Source organism: Sphaeramia orbicularis, chromosome 10 (assembly GCF_902148855.1).
Source record: "Sphaeramia orbicularis chromosome 10, fSphaOr1.1, whole genome shotgun sequence".
NCBI classification, from domain to species: domain Eukaryota; kingdom Metazoa; phylum Chordata; class Actinopteri; order Kurtiformes; family Apogonidae; genus Sphaeramia; species Sphaeramia orbicularis.
Genome location: NC_043966.1, coordinates 51,517,845 through 51,535,379, shown reverse-complemented (window position 1 = coordinate 51,535,379; position 17,535 = coordinate 51,517,845). Strand labels below are relative to the sequence as shown.

Sequence of the window (17,535 nt, the reverse complement as noted above, 5' to 3'; positions counted from 1 at the left end):
TCTGAAGTTAACAGGTCCAGTTGGAAGAGGCAGTGAGTACATTGTTAATACATACTGAAATGAACGGGCTTCATCCAGACAAATGATTCTTATTAGTCATTTTAAAGCAGCTGTTCGGCTAAAGCATTTACTATATGTTAATTCTGTATTCTGCAAAGTCAAAATAGTGTGCATGTTTATCTCCAATCATAAAGTCAGAGTAGAAGTACTTAGCTTTACTAACGAAATGTGTTACTGTTCTAGTGTCTTTGAATGTATATGTCCTTGTGATGATCATATAGACTGTATACAGTTAGTGGATGGAGGGGTCATGATGTCACCCAGTACACATTTCCTAATGGCCATTTTGAAGCCAGTAATTAGCAGTTTGGCAATCACCATGTTAGCTTTTTGGACCCAGAAGTGACCATATTTAGACAAACTGCAGGGGGGGTGGGGGGGTTGGGCAACTACGGGAGCCTAAGACTACGTTCAGACTGCAGGTCTTAATGCAGAATTCAGATTTTTTGGTGAAATCCCATTTTTTTGTGTGCTCATTCATATTCCACATTAAATGGGACTTCTATCAGTTTGGAATATGAACTGAAAGTGACCCCGAAGTGACCTGCATGTGCAAAAGAGGTCCTGGCGGAATACGTGACCACGCAGACACACACTGTGTTTACGGAAGGAATTATGTTTTTCTCACCGCTCCTCCTCCTGGGACGCAGAATTGTGACATTTGTCACATTTCAATGATGTAAAGGTCAGATAAATGCGACCTGGCCGTTCAGACTGAAGTCGCATTGGAAAATATCAGATACGTATGAGATTTAGGACTACATATGAAAGTGGTCTGGGTCAGATTAGTGCTGTTCAAACTGTTGGATTTGGATTGAAAATTGGACTTGGGCCACATTTGGCTGCAGTCTGAACCAGTGGCGGCTGCTCGTCTTTCAGAGAGGGGAAGCTCATTGTCGGTTTACATAAAAAAAAAAAAGAGCTAGTTCACTCCGACCTAGCCAACAGTATGATTGATTTAACTATCTACAAAACAATATTAAACTCGAACAAGAAATGATTAAATTATGTAACAAAGAAAAAAAGGTTGAAATTATGTTAAATTGAAACAAGGAAGTACAATGAGTGTGTTTTATTTACAGTGCAAGAGATGAACAAGTAATTTCGTAGTGGTTTCACTCTCGATTTCACAGCAGACAGTATTAAACTGAACTCTGTCAGTGAAGGAGTGGATCACAAAATAGCTGTCAATCAAACAGGATTCAGCTTTTCGACTGATCCTCCAATCGGCATGTGGAAGCTCAGCGTCCAGCCCACAGCCCATTCACCCCCAGAGACGCTAAACATTTGGGGGCGGGACAACGTCGTGGAATTTATCCAATTACTTTCCAGTTTTGAGGCAATGAAAAAACCAGTTCCACTCAGTCCCATTGAAGTGCATGGACGCTGAGCGTCTACAGACAAATGCACTGAGCAGAGATGGAGGAGAAAACAGAGACATGGGAATGGAGGAGAAGTGAACAACATCCAGTCCACTGATTTGTGATAAAACTGATTCTGAACGAACTCGTTTGTGAGATGAACGTGTTTGAACACATTTGTAGTCAATGAAATGTCAACACAACCGAACATATTTGACCATTTAATTTTCATAATTTTAGGGGAAGCTGAGCTTCCCTTGCAGTCTGTGAGAAATCGCCTCTGGTCTGGTCTGGGCTAAGGCTTCAGAGGTTTCTTTAGCTTACTCTGCAAAATGGCAAACTTCATCGAGCCTTGTGTAACAAAGTTCTTTTACAGTTTTATTAGTGGAACCTGTGAATGGCAATAACAGCTGAGCTGTCAGAAAAAACACAGTTTATTAAATGAAATGCATGCAGTCATGACATCAGTCAGAGACTGACACAGCAGACATGAACGTATTTACCCTAAAATCATATAAATGTAGAGAGAAAGTTCAGAGCAGATCACTTATTAGAGGTTAGGGTTGGAATCTATTCCAGCGAAGCAAATTACTGACTGAATATTTTTACAGATAAATCCAGTTCAAGACTGTGAGCGCCAGGACTTCTTTGAGCCAATATCAACAGCTGTCAGTGGTTTTACAGTTTAGTTTGATGGGTTAACATTAGGTAAATTTCCAAACAACTCAGTCCTTGTAAGTGTTGTGGGGGTACCGGAGCCTATTCTGGCTACAGACAGGCGAAGGTGGGAGACGCATTTCCAGTTCATCACAGTCCTGACATACAGATGAACAACCATTCACTCTGAAATCCACACCTATGGTCATGAGCTTTGGGTCATGACCGAAAGGACAAGATACCGGATACAAGCGGTCGAAATGAGTTTCCTCCGCAGGCTGGCTGGGTGCTCCCTTAGGGATAGGGGGAGGAGCTCAGTCACCAGGGAGGAGCTTGGAGTAGAGCCGCTGCTCCTCCACATCCAGAGGGGCCAGCTGAGGTGGTCTGTTTCGGATGCCTCCTGGACGCCTCCCTGGGGAGGTGCTCTGGGCATGTCCCAGCAGGAGGAGGCCTCGAGGAAGACCTGGGACACGCTGGAGAGACTGTCTCTCAGCTGGCCTGGGAACGCCTCGGGGTCCCCCCGGAAGAGCTGGAGGAGGAGTCTGAGGAGAGGGAAGTCTGGGCATCCCTGCTTAGACTGTTGCCTTCACGACCTGGCCCCGGATAAGAGGAAGAAGATGGATGGATGGATGGATGGATTATTTAAAGTGACCAAATAACCTATTAAGTGCATGTCTTTGGAAGGTTAGGGGTTAGTATTGGTTAGATGTTAGTCAAAATGGAATATTAGGATCTCAGTGTAGGAATGCACTGATATACAGCAATATGACACCGACTTTAGTGTCGGTATTTGTCAATATGTGATGATATTAGCCAATATTGGTATGCGCATATAAGATGTCTTTTCACTAATGGCAGTGGCAGATATGTGTCTGTCATGTAATTACCTCCGCCAAGGAGGTTATGTTTTTGCCAGGGTTTGTTTGTTTGTTTGTTTGTCTGTCTGTTTGTTTGTTTGTTTGTCTGTCTGTTTGTTTGTTTGTCTGTCCGTTAGTGTGCAACATAACTCAAAAAGTTATGGACAGATTTGGATGAAATTTTCAGGGTTTGTTGGAAATGGGATAAGGAAGAAATGATTACATTTTGGTGGTGATTGGGGGTGGGGGGGCCCACAGGGGGGGCCACTGATCAGCCTTGGCGGAGGTCTGCGCTCTCCAAGTGCTTCTAGTTTCATTTTGTACTGGCTATCAGCCCAAATGTCATTTTAAGTATTGATATTTGAAAATTATTTTGCATTCGTTACATCCATATCTGACTGTGATGTGATGGTTGGTGGGCTGTTTGAGTTTACAATAATACAGTCTGAAGAAATCATTTCTAAATTTTTGCTCCTTTGTTAATTCAGTTTAGACTCTTCACAGGTTTTCAGGAGTTCAAACAGCTCAATACTCTGTGGTCCTGGGCGCTAAGATGGCCTTCATGAATATTATTTATCATACTTGTCTCTTCTAATATTGCATAGCTCATGTACTCTGTCCACCTTTCTCTCTGTTTCCTATAGATTGACTCTTGTTGACCAGTTTGCAAGAGAAGACTGGAAGATGATTTGAAGCAACCTGAAGTCTTTAAAGTATGTTGTTGCCAAGTTTCCAATCAAACATCTGCGAACTTCACAATCATTTGCTTAAAACATTCTCCCTTTCTAGTCTGTATTTATTTTGTAATTCTAAGACTCTGGCCTGAAACACTGCCTGTAAATGCAGCACTGGCTTTAATTATTCCAACAAATACGGCTCTTATATCTTTTCTCATTTGCGTTTTATCAGTAATCATGAAGTGTGATATTATGTGGGTGTAGAAACTCTTACAAGAAGTACAGAAAACATTTTCTCTTTTTTATCCCTCCGGTATCCTGTCCACCAAGGCCCTTACTAAGCACCAAGTGTGCGTTTTTCGCACACTTGTGGAATAATGTCAAAAAAATTTCCATACAGTTTGTTTTTAATTCGTTTACACTTTTTCTATTTCATCAACTTGAGCTGGAAATAAAAATACCAAATACTCAATAATTGTCACATTTTTTAACCCTTTAAATGCTGTGCCGGGCATATGTCAATGATTAACAGCAACATTGGTTAATTTGAATTATTATTTTTGGTGTTAGGTCATATGTTCAAAAATACTAGTATCTGTCACCAAGTGTGCATAAAATGCACATCTATAAATCAAACTATTGAATATTATATATTGATTTATTTTTCTGCTTGCTTCTCTGCTGATTTTTTTTTAGTAAATCAAGGTCAGCCCTAATCATACATATCAAATGGAAGAAATAGTGCATTTTAGGCACACTTGGGACACAGATGCTAGTCTTGTAATTTTCTTTTGTTTACAATGTGCAAATTTTAGTTGGTGGACAGAATTTTAAAGATCATGCAAAAATGAACAACTTTTGAATTCTAACCTTATTTAAATTGTGAAAAATAATATGAAGTTTTTTAAAATGAAGAGCAAAGTGAGCCTAAAAGGCGCACCTGGATACCGGGGGGTTAAGTCAACACCAAACAACATGACATTACACAGAGAAAAGGCCTTCTGCTGTAGTTCTATCAAACTAGTGCGCTGACCCTTGGGGGTCCACGGGTTCTAGATGTTGTAGTTTTTCTGCTGTTGTGTATTTGTGCATGTTGACTCACCCTCTGTCCGGATCCACTGAACTCTGGTCCATTGGATCGGAGCCTGTGCAGAACGGTCTGTCACCATGTTACTGCAGAGGGGGGGGCTGAAGGGGGACGTTAACGGGTCTGACAGGGGACTGGGCCACAGTAAGAACTAGACCGACCTTGTTAGTGTGTGATCACATCTGGACCCGGTTCTACCGTCGTGTCCCAGTAATTCCGTTGATCCGGATCCAGCCCCCACCCCCCACCCCCCGTTTGTGGCTGTGAATGGACTCCTTCGGGGGCCACCTGTAAGCCCACTGTAATTTTAAAAACAACTAATAATTCAAAAACTATTGGTCATATTAATAAGCTGTCTGATCCTTAACCCTAAATACATCAGTTCTCCAAAAGGCAAAGGCTACATCTGTCCAGTTTATCAATTATAAAGCACACACACACACACACACGCACATACACACACACACACACACACACACACACACACACACACACACACACACAGGAGCCACTGGGCATTTATAATATAGATTATAATTTTTTTCTCTACTTATCACTAGGGGTGTAAGAAAATATCGGTTCTGCAGTATATCGTGATATTTCATTTCACAATACAGTATCGATTTTAAAAAGTACTGTATCGATATTTTTAGGTATTTACTACATTGGCTCAGTCCGGCAACTTGTCTCGCGATGCAATCAGAGATGTTGCCGTGGAGACGACCTGCTGCGCGGTGCCTCACCCAGCACTTCCACCTCCGACTGAATGAGTGATTCTGACTAGTTTATGTGATAATAAACAAAATATTAGCAAAGTGCTGCTGAATAGATTCAGTTGCGTTTGTGAATTGATTCAACTCGTTGACTTAAATGAATTGATTCTTTTGAGCGATTCATTTGTGAATTGTCCATCTCTACTAGGGGTGTTAGAAAATATCGGTTCTGCAATATATTGCGATATTTCATTTTACAATACTGTATTAATATTAAAAAATACTGAATCGATATTTTTAGCAAATGCAGATATTGTGGAGGTTCATTTTTGTATATTTGTTTTTCTTTTTTGTTTATATTCTATTTATTATTATTTAACACTCTTTCATTCAGTAATGTTAGTTCCTTTGTTGGGATTGAACTAAAATAATGTTCTGATGTTAGTTCTGAACTAATAGAATATGAACATTTGAACAGGATCTTAAACTGTAATGTCTGTAAAACATCATTTAAGTTTTTAACAGAGGAACATTTTGTGATATAGCATTAGATCCTGTTGTGATCAAATAAAAATGTGTTTAGTATTTGTGCAGATTTCTGGTGTAATTCTATTCTTCCAGGAAATAATCTTTTAAAAAAGAAACAAAAACAATAAAAAAAAATGGCCTTTCTAACAGTATCATGATATATTGTGATATATCATATCAAGATCCTTGTATTGTGATTTGTATCGTATCACCAGATTCTTGCCAGTTCACAGCACTACTTTTCACTATCCATCCATCCATATTCGTACTTATCAGTATCCGTGTGTGTGTGTGTGCATATTTAAACTATAGTCTGTTAATAGTGAGATATTTAGACATAAAATAGTGAAACATATCAAACAGACGTCACTTATCTCATGTGAATGCACTGTATGAAACACAGATGTTGGGAGGTGTTGACTTTGACATCATCAGAGATCCACAGGTTATACTCGTCCCAAGGTACCAGGGCTGTTGTTGAAACTGTACATGCCTCCGCTGAATTAATACATGAAATGTCCCTCTGTCTGTCCCTCAGGATAAACCCACAACATGACGGAACTGGAAGCTTCTGGAAGAGCCCCGATGGGGGATGCCCCCCCACCGTACATGATATTTGTGGTGGTCTTCCTCTTCTTCCTCACCGGTCTGCTTGGCTTCCTCATCTGCCATCTGCTCAAGAAGAAGGGCTATCGCTGCCGGGCTGGAGATATGGATGATGAAGAAGAGGAGGAGGAAAAACTGGGAGCAAATGTTGACGGTGTGTTTAGGACGAGAAGTAGAACTGACAAGCAGACAAACTGTTACACGAGAAATCTGTTTGCACATTTTAGGCTAAATCCCAATTCCCTCTTTGGCCCCTCCCCCTTTACCCCTCCCCCTCTGTTTTGCATGTACATGTGAAGGGGTAGTGTTGTGATTCTCAATTAGACAGAGGGGGAGGGGCTAAGGGGGAGGACTGTTTGGCCCTCGAAATGGAGATATTTCAGGACCACACTACAAAGGGAGGGGTAGAAGAAATTTCCCATAATTCAGTTTAAATCATTGGCAAGATGGAGGTAAACACAGCAAAAAAGTGCAGCAGTGTGATGGAAGAAACACACAAATGTAGGGATTTTCTTCATAAAAGACTTAATCATTTGATTGACTGTTTAATGACGTTTCAGTGTGTTATGGATCACATTTCTGTGGCAGGGTTCTAATAGTTTTGGATTTTTCATTCTAGTTTAGTTTGATTTAGTTTTGACTTTTTTTCTGTAATTCAGTTAGTTTTAATTAGTTTTTAGAGCAGGTTTGCTAGTTTTTATTAGTTTTTGTTATTTTCTAAATGCTTAGTTTTAGTTTAGTTTTAGCTTTTTCATATCTTTTCTCTTCTTCTCCGTCGTATTCAAATAAATCCCAGACAGGACTCTGCTGCTTTCTCCCAGCTTTAGTCTCCATGTTTCCAGGTAGAGTGGGGACGAAAAGCTGACTCTAAACGACAAGTGACGAGAAGTGACGGACTGTTACATATCATGTGGTGCCAGCAGCTAAAATTGCTTGAGGGAAATAAATCGATTTCATATCAATCCAACATTGACAAAGACGAAAACTAAGGGAATTTTATCCATAATTACCTCCGCCAAGGAGGTTATGTTTTTGCCAGGGTTTGTTTGTTTGTTTGTTTGTCTGTCTGTTTGTTTGTCTGTCCGTTAGTGTGCAACATAACTCAAAAAGTTATGGACAGATTTGGATGAAATTTTCAGGGTTTGTTGGAAATGGGATGAGGAAGAAATGATTAAATTTTGGTGGTGATCGGGGGTGGGGGGGCCCACGGGGGGGGGCACTGATCGTTAGTGTACAACATAACTCAAAAAGTTATGGACAGATTTGGATGAAAATTTCAGGGTTTGTTGGAAATGGGATGAGGAAGAAATGATTACATTTTGGTGGTGATCGGGGGTGGGGGGGCCCACGGGGGGGGGCCACTGATCAGCCTTGGCGGAGGTCTGCGCTCTCCGAGTGCTTCTAGTTTTTATATATTTTAGTTAGTTTTGTAAGCACACAATACAGTTTCAGTTAGTTATTGTTTTTTCTTTTAATTATAGTTTTCATTTATTTCAGTTAACGAAAATGTTTTTACAATTTTAGTTTTTGTCATTTCGTAAGTTTTAGATAACGATAATAACCTTGTTCTGGGGTTTATAGTTTATAGCCACAAAAAGATAACCAAAGCCCATGGAACAGAGACGGTTACAGCCACTGACAACATGGGGAATACTTTTAGAAACAAAGTTTTCGCATTTGTTTATAGTGGCATCGATGACTGATGATGACGTCACACAGGGGTGTCAAACTCATTTTAGTTCTGTTCCACATACAGTCTAATATGATATGAAGTGGGCTGGACCAGCAAAATAATATAAATAATAGAATAAGAACTTAGAAATAATGTCATCTCCAAAGTTTTCTCTATGTTTTTGAGTGAAAAAAGTACAATTCCATATTGAAAATGTTTACATCTACAAACTGTTCTTGAACGTAACATGAGCAAATATGAACAAGCTGAAAATTCTTAAGAAAAATAAGTGTAATTTGAACAATATTACACCTCAGTTTATCATTTCATCATTTCATCATTTCATCATTTATCATTTTATCAAACCACAAAACATTTAATAATAGGCAGAATATTGATAAAATTCCACATACTTCTCTTAAGACATTTTAGGTTGTTCATATTTGTTCAGGTTATTCACATTTTTTGTAAAAGGCTAGTCTGTAAATGTAAACATTTTTGTGTAATTTTACTTTTTTTTTTTTTACACTAAACCAAAGAGGAAAATTTGCGGTTTTCATTATTTATAGGTTATTATGATAGTATTTTACTGGTCTGACCCACTTTAGATTGAATTGACCTAAAATTATTTTAACATCCTTGATTGTTAATTTCTTCAGTACAATTTTTGCATTTCACAAATTCATTCCACGGGCTGTATTGGACCCTTTGGTGGGCCAGTTTTGGCCCCCGGGCCGCATGTTTGACACCTGTGGCGTAACAGGTCTGGAAGCGTTGGAACATTTCATAGAGCAAAGGGTAGGGGTAAGGGGGAGGGCTAAGGGGTGAATTGGGTTTGGGCCTTAGCGTTTCATTTATGCATATTTACCTCCACCAAGGACGGCAGGGATTATGTTTTCATCTGGGTTTGTTTGTCTGTCTGTTAGCAAGATAACTCAAAAAGTTATGGATGGATTTTCATGAAATTTTCATGAAATGTTGATACTGGCACAAGGAACAACTGATTCAGTTTTGGTGCACTAATCAGCTTTGGCAGAGGTCTGTGCTTTTCTAGTTAAAACTGGGCCTTATGTTTTATGTCCAAGCTTTCTTTCTCTCTTTTGCCATTGCTTCCTTTCTCTGTTTTCTCCAGAAATACACAAACACTGACAACCTATGCAGCTGTCTTTGAAGACCAGATCACAAAGCACATGCACACACACAATTACTCACTGTCACTTGGGTACACAAAATTCTTTGTAAATTTTGCTGGTATTTATGTTCACAGACACACTATAAATAAATCATAACTCAGAGCTGTAGAGAAAGCTTCAGTCTGAAAAACAAATGACTTTTTGTCTGTAATAATCACAGATTTCTTAAATTGCATCTCAAACATTTTACAAAATAAGCTGCTTTAGAATGTGGAGTCAAGTGCCGAGCTTCATATTCTGTTGTGTGTCGAAGATGTGTGATTCATTTGTTGGCCATTGTGTTGTTGTAGATGCAGATGAAGACAACCAGGATACAGTGGAGCAGATCCTCAAATGCATTATTGAAAATGAAGGTGACATATATACTGTACCTACATATGGAAATCTTTTTTGATAAGTTCATCACTCAACATCTCTTGTGACTTGAATTTTGGGGAAATCTAATGTATTTTGTGACTCAACTATTGGAGCCACCCCCACACCCAAACTTTGATCTCATCCTGTGAAAAATATCAGCATTTTTAATTTTATTTTTTGTAGATATGATTGTTATGTAGTTTTTCTCAATGGCATTTGTCATTGTTCCATTATGAATCTGATATTTATGCTCTCAGTAAAATAAAGCGTACTTACCACATACACAGCCACAGTTTTACAGTTACTTACACACTAAACCAGTGGTTGAAACATTTTGACTTGCATGACTGTGGACCTCATCAGCATGTATCAGGAAACATGCTTAATTTCTAATTTCTCTTGTTTCTTCTGCCACCTTTAGCCAACATGGAGGCCTTCAATGAAATGTTGGGAAACCAAAATGTCTGTGTGCGCCATGACCCAAGGTAACAATGCAATGTTTTTGAAATCACCAATTTCTGTAATAAGTAAACAAATTACTTCCTATGTCTATTAAATTATAACAGCATTGCTCAATAATATTGTGGTTTATAGTAATACATTAATATTACTGATAATGTTGATGTCCAGGTTGCGTAAGGAGTCTATTGGTGGAATTCCTCCCCACCTCCATACAGTCCACTCAGGCACCGACCTCAACACCTGTCATCTGTGTGCCCAAATTAAATCTAAAAAGGGCCGCAGACCAAGCAGAACCCCTCGTTTCAAACAGCGACCTGGAGAGCAGACCGTATTTTCTGTTGGCAGGTAACAACATCAAAATAATTTACAAAGTAATTTGTGTACAGGGAGTTCTGCAGTGTAGAGCCAACGTCAAAAAACAAAGTGAAATGCAGATGTTTAAAAGACAGTACAATTTCTGATTTGGTGTATTATGATCTCTTTAGATTTCGGGTGACTCACACTGACAAGAAGCCCCATGGAGGTTCTAATCCACTGGTGGCTTCAGGGGACCAGTTGGACCAGTTGCAAGACAGTGTAGAGAGGAAGGAGAGTGGGCACAACCTTAGAAACCTTTTCAAGGATGCACGACCACCTTCAGAGAGCTCCAATGGGGTCACTCCAAACGTAGGGAAGCGTAGAAGAAGCCTGACAATATTTGGTCTGAGGCGTGGAAGTGACCCTATTGGTGTTAAAGGAGTGGAGGGCCTGGGGAGGGACACCGGAGGAGGTAAATTTGCAATTCAGCAGCAACCTGTTGTGCTCGAAGAACCACTGAGAGAGAGTATAGAAAGTAGTCCTAAACCTGAGACTGAGCCCATGACACGTGCTTCACCTCAAAATGAGGCTACACCCTCGGATTCTTTCAAGACCAATGAACAGGCCGGCAACGTTAACACCTTTGTTAAGGACGATTCTAAACACGGGTCCAGTACTGAGCCTAGTACAGGCCTAACGACTGTACCCATTGTTACAGGGCCCAGCTCACTTCCCATTTCACTCGCCTCCTCAGACGTGACAGAGAGGAAACATATGGACAGCAAAACATTTAAAAACGAGGAGGATCCTGGGCCCCTGCAGACCTCCACACCCATTTCTCCCATGCCTGGATCCATTACAGGTTTAACTCCAATCACTTTTACTCCTCATCCCGACCAAGATTCTCGAAATGTTCCTCCACTCAAACAAACTCCCCCTGACCCCTGCTCCAGTCCAGATCTGGAACCCAGTTTTGGTGCTAGCCCAGCTTTAATAAGCTTAGGTTCATCCCCTCCTTCATTTCCAAGCCAAACCATGTCATCTGGCTCTCTGTTGAAAACTCCTACCTCTCCATTGACCATCACACCAAGCCCTAAATTAAGTTCACGAAGTATAGCATTAGAATCTGCAAAACCTGTCCTCACTCCAAGCCTGAAACTGTCAGCGCTTCAAGTAACGTCTAGCGAACCGCCATCTCCATCCTTAGGCAAAAGCGCTAGTCCTTCACAATCCCAACCCCCCTCACCTGCTCTTGATGCTAGTCCAAAACTTGAAATCATGCAAGCATCACCACAAACCTCCTCTTTATCTCCAGCTGATCAGAATCCCTCCTTTGAAGGCTCACCACACTTGACTGCGAGGTCGGCACATGCAACGTCTGCACCACCTACAAATCTGACCAAGGGAGATGTGGTTTCAAGCCCAATATCTCAGAAGGAAAGTGATCAGTCTGACCAGTTGTCTAAAGACAGATTGAATAGTTTGCCTCTGTTGCCTTCTAGTCCACTGTCCCCTTCCTCACCAATAGGGAGCAGAGTTAGTAGTGTGACCATTGTTAAAGCCAGCCCTGACAGCAAGAGAGAGTTTTCTGTGGTGACTATGGTAGAGGAAACTGAGCAGGATGCTTCACAAAAAAGGCAAAGAGCAGAGACTTTCCTTTCAAGTACTGGGGAACCTGAGAGCCAAAGAGGAGAGACTTCTGGAGCAGAGATTACGCCATCTGTGAGTCAAGATAAGGATGATATGGTTGAGATGGAGGATATTAAAGACTGCAAAGTGGCTCAGGTGGAAGAGGAGGAGAAGGTAGAAGAGACAGACAAAAGACAGGATCCGACTCCTGGAAAAGACCAACACTGAGTCCAAGTGGGACTAACATGGGACTTGCCTACACCACCAGAGGAGAGGAATGGAGCGGTAGTAATAATTCAATTCAACACATGTAAACATGCTTTTCAGAACTGATGCATATGATACTGAACTGAAACTCCACTTACTGATCAGCAGCTTCTGCAGTCAGATACTCTTCCACTGGAAGGTCCTGTGAGTCATTTCAGACGATTCACAACCAATCACATATTGCACATTTTGAAAATCATGCTCTTTCGATGGAGACATTTATGTTTTTACTCCTTTGTATAACTATCAATTAGTAGTTACAGTGAGAGGTCAGTGCTACATTATTGATGAAGGCCTTCAAGTCCCCCTGAAACAATGAACAGAGTGCGATTTGATTGTACAAATGTGTTTCATGTAAAAACAGGAGTCTAGGGAGGTCAGCCCCTTTGTGAAAAGCCTAGTCTACTTGAGCAGCAACCAACTACAACTCTGTCATGACCCATGACTGCTCGCTAGCATGCAGGCCCTCTACACCTGTTGGTAACTGGCAGAATACAGACCTGAAAAGTCAGCAAAGTGTTTCATTCAGACACAGAGTTAATATACAGTCCCAAGGTCAAGAAAAAGAGTCATCAGTTTAAAAAATATATATTTTCCATAAAATGGCAAATGCTAAAATTCCTTAATAGAGGGTATGCACATACGTCACTTCCCCCCCGGGCCACGCCCCTCTAAATCAGACTGAGTGTCTTAAACCAACCTGCTCAACATGGCGGAGTATAGCAGTAAACACAGCCAGAGAAAAGGGAAAATGTGAAATATGAAATTAAATGAAGGACAGTTGGACTGGACATGGATCTGTACGAGCTACCAAAGAACAAGTGGTCCATGAACACTGACATGTGGACACACATGGAGGATCCAGACCTGATCCAGGGGGGAGGGGATCAGCGCTATTTGGACCTGAAACTAATATACATGGTTTCATCAGGACTGACAACCAGGGTCCAAAACTAGGGCCCAGAACCAGCTGATCCAAAGGCTCCAAAACTAGGGCCCAGAACCAGCTGATCCAAAGGCTCCAAAACTAGGACCAGAACCAGCTGATCCAAAGGTCATTTCCAGTAGAGCGTGGACTGACCCCAGTGAATATATGCATGATCTACTGGGACTGAGCAGATTTACTGAGTCTAGTTCAGATCCAGTCCTTTATCCAACACAGATACTACTGCTGTGGACCAGCAGGGCACCACTGCATTCTGGGAAATTAGCAGATTTATACCACCTGTTTTTAAATTACGACATTATTCTTGTAATATTATGGCTTTATTGTTGGAATATGGCGACTTTAATCTCATAAACGAATGACATTTTTGTTAAATTATGAGTTTTTTTATAACTACGACTTTATTCTCATAACATTGTGATTCTTTTTGTATTCGACTTTATTCTCATAAAATTACGGGTTTAATATCGATATTTTATGACTTTATACTCGTAGTGACAAGTGTTTTTATTTTCTTCTGTGGTCCTAATACTCCATCGTAGCTTTATTCTCCAGTTCCCCCGTATTTGAAAAACTAGGTTGGCCTCAGTTTCAGTTAGTTTACTAATCATGTCGGAGCACAAGGTTCAGAATCACAAAATGAAGACAAAAACCATGAAAGATCTGATCATGAAACCAAGAGCTGCACTAAGAAGGAACGTTGGCCACAACAAAATGTGATTTCAGGTCTGATTGGACCCAAAAATCCAGCATAAATGAATGTTAGCTGACACCAAACAGGATCCACAGATCTAGGTTTGGTTTCCTGGATTTGTGGATCCATCTCCTTCTCTTTTCTTTGTCTTTCGGTGTCTGTAAAACGATAGCTCCCACTGCTTTAAGAACCTGTTCATACAATCAATTGCACAACAGCTCTTCCCCATTTTTTATTAAATATTGTTCTTCAGTTCAGACAGGATTGAAGCCAACGCTGTCACTCATCTCCCTCTTTCTGACACTCAGTGGGCGGAACCACGGTGACTTCAGCTAGCGGTGACATCACGTGCATACCCTCTAAAATACCAACAAAACCACATTTTTTGGAATTTGAGTGGTAAGCTCAGAACTTGTTAGCCATTCCATGATAATGCCCAAAGGGGTTCTTTAAATCCAGTACCAAACTACCACCAACTTATATAAAGAGTCTGGTCGTGCCTGTACTTACGTTATAGAGCTGGATGTGATTAGTGCTCGGTCCACACTAACACAGATAGTTTTCTAAATGTAGATTTTCTTCCTTCTGTTTTATAAAAAAACTTCTGTCTACACAACCTTTTTACAAAATGCTTTTGTCCACAGAACAACATAAAAACAGCTCCAAGCTGGTGCAGACACTCACACAAACCATCATTTCTGGCAAACTTAAAACTATGGACACTGCAGGTAAAACTTAAACTGTAGTTTAAGGTTGATATCAAACTGGAAGAAAAACCCAAGGCACTCTCTTTAAACATTAAAAAAAAAAAACACTTCTATGCGTTTCGGCTTCAAGCCTTCATCAGGAAGTCAAACAGGAGCCTGGAAAGCTGTAGGTTCCTATTGAGTAGGATCTGACCAACAGGGACTTGCCAACTGGGCATGAAGATAATGGCCTGCAGAGGGTGTCACTGCAGGTCAAAAGGCCATACACAAACAAGAAAACCTCACTAATAGAAATATTTACAAATATACACAGATAAATAACAGTGCAAAATTTACAAATCCCTGTTAAATTAAGATAAAGATGTTTGTGTATGGTCCCTATTGGTCAGATCCTGTTCTATAGGAACCTACAGCTTTCCAGGCTCCTGTTTGACTTCCTGATGAAGGCTTGAAGCCGAAACGCGTGTTTTTTGGGTCTAGATATGATTGTGCCATGTTAATAAAGGCATTTTAATGTTTAAAGAGAGTGTCTTGGGTTGTTCTTCCAGTTTGATGTCTACTTTATGAATCCCTTTTTCCAAAGAGCACCTCAAACAAACTCTTTTTTGGTCTGAGAAGCATTCCTTCCAATGAATTTTTTGTAGTTTAAGGTTGTTGAAATGTAGTCTGTACATTACGTGGAGTTGCCCATAACACCGGTCCGCCTCCCAAAGGTATCCATGCTGACTGGGATCTACTACAGGTCATACACAGATTTTTCCCATTTTCCCATTGGAAAGCATTTTTAAATATCAGAATTTTTAAACTCTGTATTTAAAAATGAGAAAACCAGAAGAAGAGAAAAAAATATTCATTTTGCAAAATATCCTGTTTAGTGTGGACAGAGAACAGATGATCTTAGCATGAAGACTTCAAACCAGTGGAAGCAGCTCATCAGTCAGGGTCAAAGTGGATGTGCTCAAGTGGTCCAAGTTGGAGTACTTACAGTTTTGGACAGAGCTGGGTTCTGACCCCTGTGTGTGTTTTTATGCTGAACTACACCAGTATCCCCATTTGAATACTTGTGTTTGTGCACTTCTGGCCCATGTGACTACATGATGCACTCAGTGTACATGTGTAGTACAGACCTGTGCATCCAGGTAGACGACTGTCACCTGCTGGAATATCTGCCGGCTAAAGCTGACAGAGCCACAGATAGTCATTCTTCCTTCTCTACTGTTTTCCCAGACTGAGTGGACCTTCCCTGTCTTCTGTAGCATTACAGCCCACTTGTCCTTACAGTATTTTATAAAATTCTGAACTCATGTCAAAGTGTAAAAAGACTAATATTACCACTGTTACACTTACCATTACCACTAACATTAGTAGAATTGTTTTATTTAGTCTAATGCATTACACATATTTAGCCACTTGTTAAATAGATGCTAATAGAATATTGTGCTATAGAAAATTAGCATGAACTAATTGCTGATAGAGACAGTACTTCTAAATATCTAAAATTATTGTTTAAATTGTCTGCAAATCCTAAAGAATGCATGACATGAACTTTTTACAGTTTCACAACTTGTAACCATGACATATGGTCCAACCAAAGTACGGCACATGTATTGACAATGACAGGGGGTTTTGGAGGCTGTCCGATGAAATGACTGACAGTCTAACTAGCATCAGCACCATCAGCTGTGTGATTCACATCATTGCTTTAGTTACCACAGTGATTATTGGCATGGTGACTGTCATAATGACTGGCACCCTGTAGTTTTATGAAGTTGTCCTCATGATTATGAATCAGTACACACAATAGCACAAGCACAAACATATGTAATCTGTGATCAGTGGTGATCACGTCAGACACAGGGTTTTATTTATCATTACTTGTTTCAGTGTTTGTCACAGATATTGCTTGGAAAGTGCAAAACATCAGCAAAGGTGTGAAGGAAGTTGCTGCAGCTCTAGTTTTATTACTTGGCTTTATAAACTTGAACAGTGCATACCAAGGCAGACTTCCAAAAGTGGACGAAGGAAAGTCAGCTCTTAATCTATAGCAATATGTAATATCAACAGAATAAAACTTCCCTAAAGCTGTGAAGCTGCTTTTAAACTGTGCTGATTTCCACCATGGTTCCAGTCGTGGTTTGGTTGGTATATACAAATCTATATTTCAGTCGAATTGGACAGTGTGTTATTATTGTATTCTCTCTTGCCTATAATTATCAGTAAGATGATTAGGACATAATGTAGTTTAGGGGGGCTGTACATATATGTTTGACCTGAAAAAAAAAAAAAAAGATTAACCTTAAGGAAGCTTTCAATGTGTAAGATTTGAGTTTTACTTTTGTGCTTACATGAAGGGTATGCTGGAGTTTGCCTTGTTCTGGGAACAGGTTGATGTTAGCCGACTGTATTTTTCAGCTCAAAGTGTTGACGTCAGCTCAGTCTACCCAACCATAACCACTATGTAAGAGCCAGGATGTTTAAAATATGAGGCTGGCACTTGGCAGTTTTATTTACATAAGGTACAGGGAGTCACATTCAAATGACATTTATTAACTTGTTACATTTTTGCAGACATTCTTCATACATTTTCTTTTTTTAGTATCTTTCAGAGTAGCTAATTAATCAGTGTATGACAGAAAAGCTACATATTAGCATGTTGCTTTAGCTTTGCATTTTTATCAGCCATGTTTTAAATATGATTTTAGCTCGGTTTTGTTTTAGAGGAGCAGGCTAATATTTGGCGGTGGCCAAATATTAGAAATATTAAT

General features: G+C 40.1%; 1 protein-coding gene and 1 long non-coding RNA gene across 3 annotated transcripts in view; both read left to right on the top strand.

Moving 5' to 3' along the window:
* Positions 1 to 12,941, top strand: part of rell2 (RELT like 2) — a 25,762-nt gene extending 12,821 nt beyond the window's left edge. For both annotated transcript variants that reach the window (XM_030146454.1, XM_030146452.1), the window contains exons 2-7: positions 3,580 to 3,648; positions 6,479 to 6,700; positions 9,702 to 9,764; positions 10,190 to 10,253; positions 10,399 to 10,575; positions 10,716 to 12,941. In XM_030146454.1, the coding sequence (XP_030002314.1) occupies positions 6,493 to 6,700; positions 9,702 to 9,764; positions 10,190 to 10,253; positions 10,399 to 10,575; positions 10,716 to 12,384 (2,181 nt within the window). In that variant the 5' untranslated portion in view covers positions 3,580 to 3,648; positions 6,479 to 6,492 and the 3' untranslated portion in view covers positions 12,385 to 12,941. The remainder of the gene's footprint in view (positions 1 to 3,579; positions 3,649 to 6,478; positions 6,701 to 9,701; positions 9,765 to 10,189; positions 10,254 to 10,398; positions 10,576 to 10,715) is intronic.
* Positions 12,942 to 14,299: 1,358 nt separating this feature from the next.
* Positions 14,300 to 17,084, top strand: LOC115426560 (uncharacterized). Its single transcript, XR_003936359.1, has 2 exons — positions 14,300 to 14,791; positions 15,415 to 17,084. It is a non-coding gene; the product is annotated as an uncharacterized LOC115426560 (long non-coding RNA).
* Positions 17,085 to 17,535: the final 451 nt, after the last annotated feature.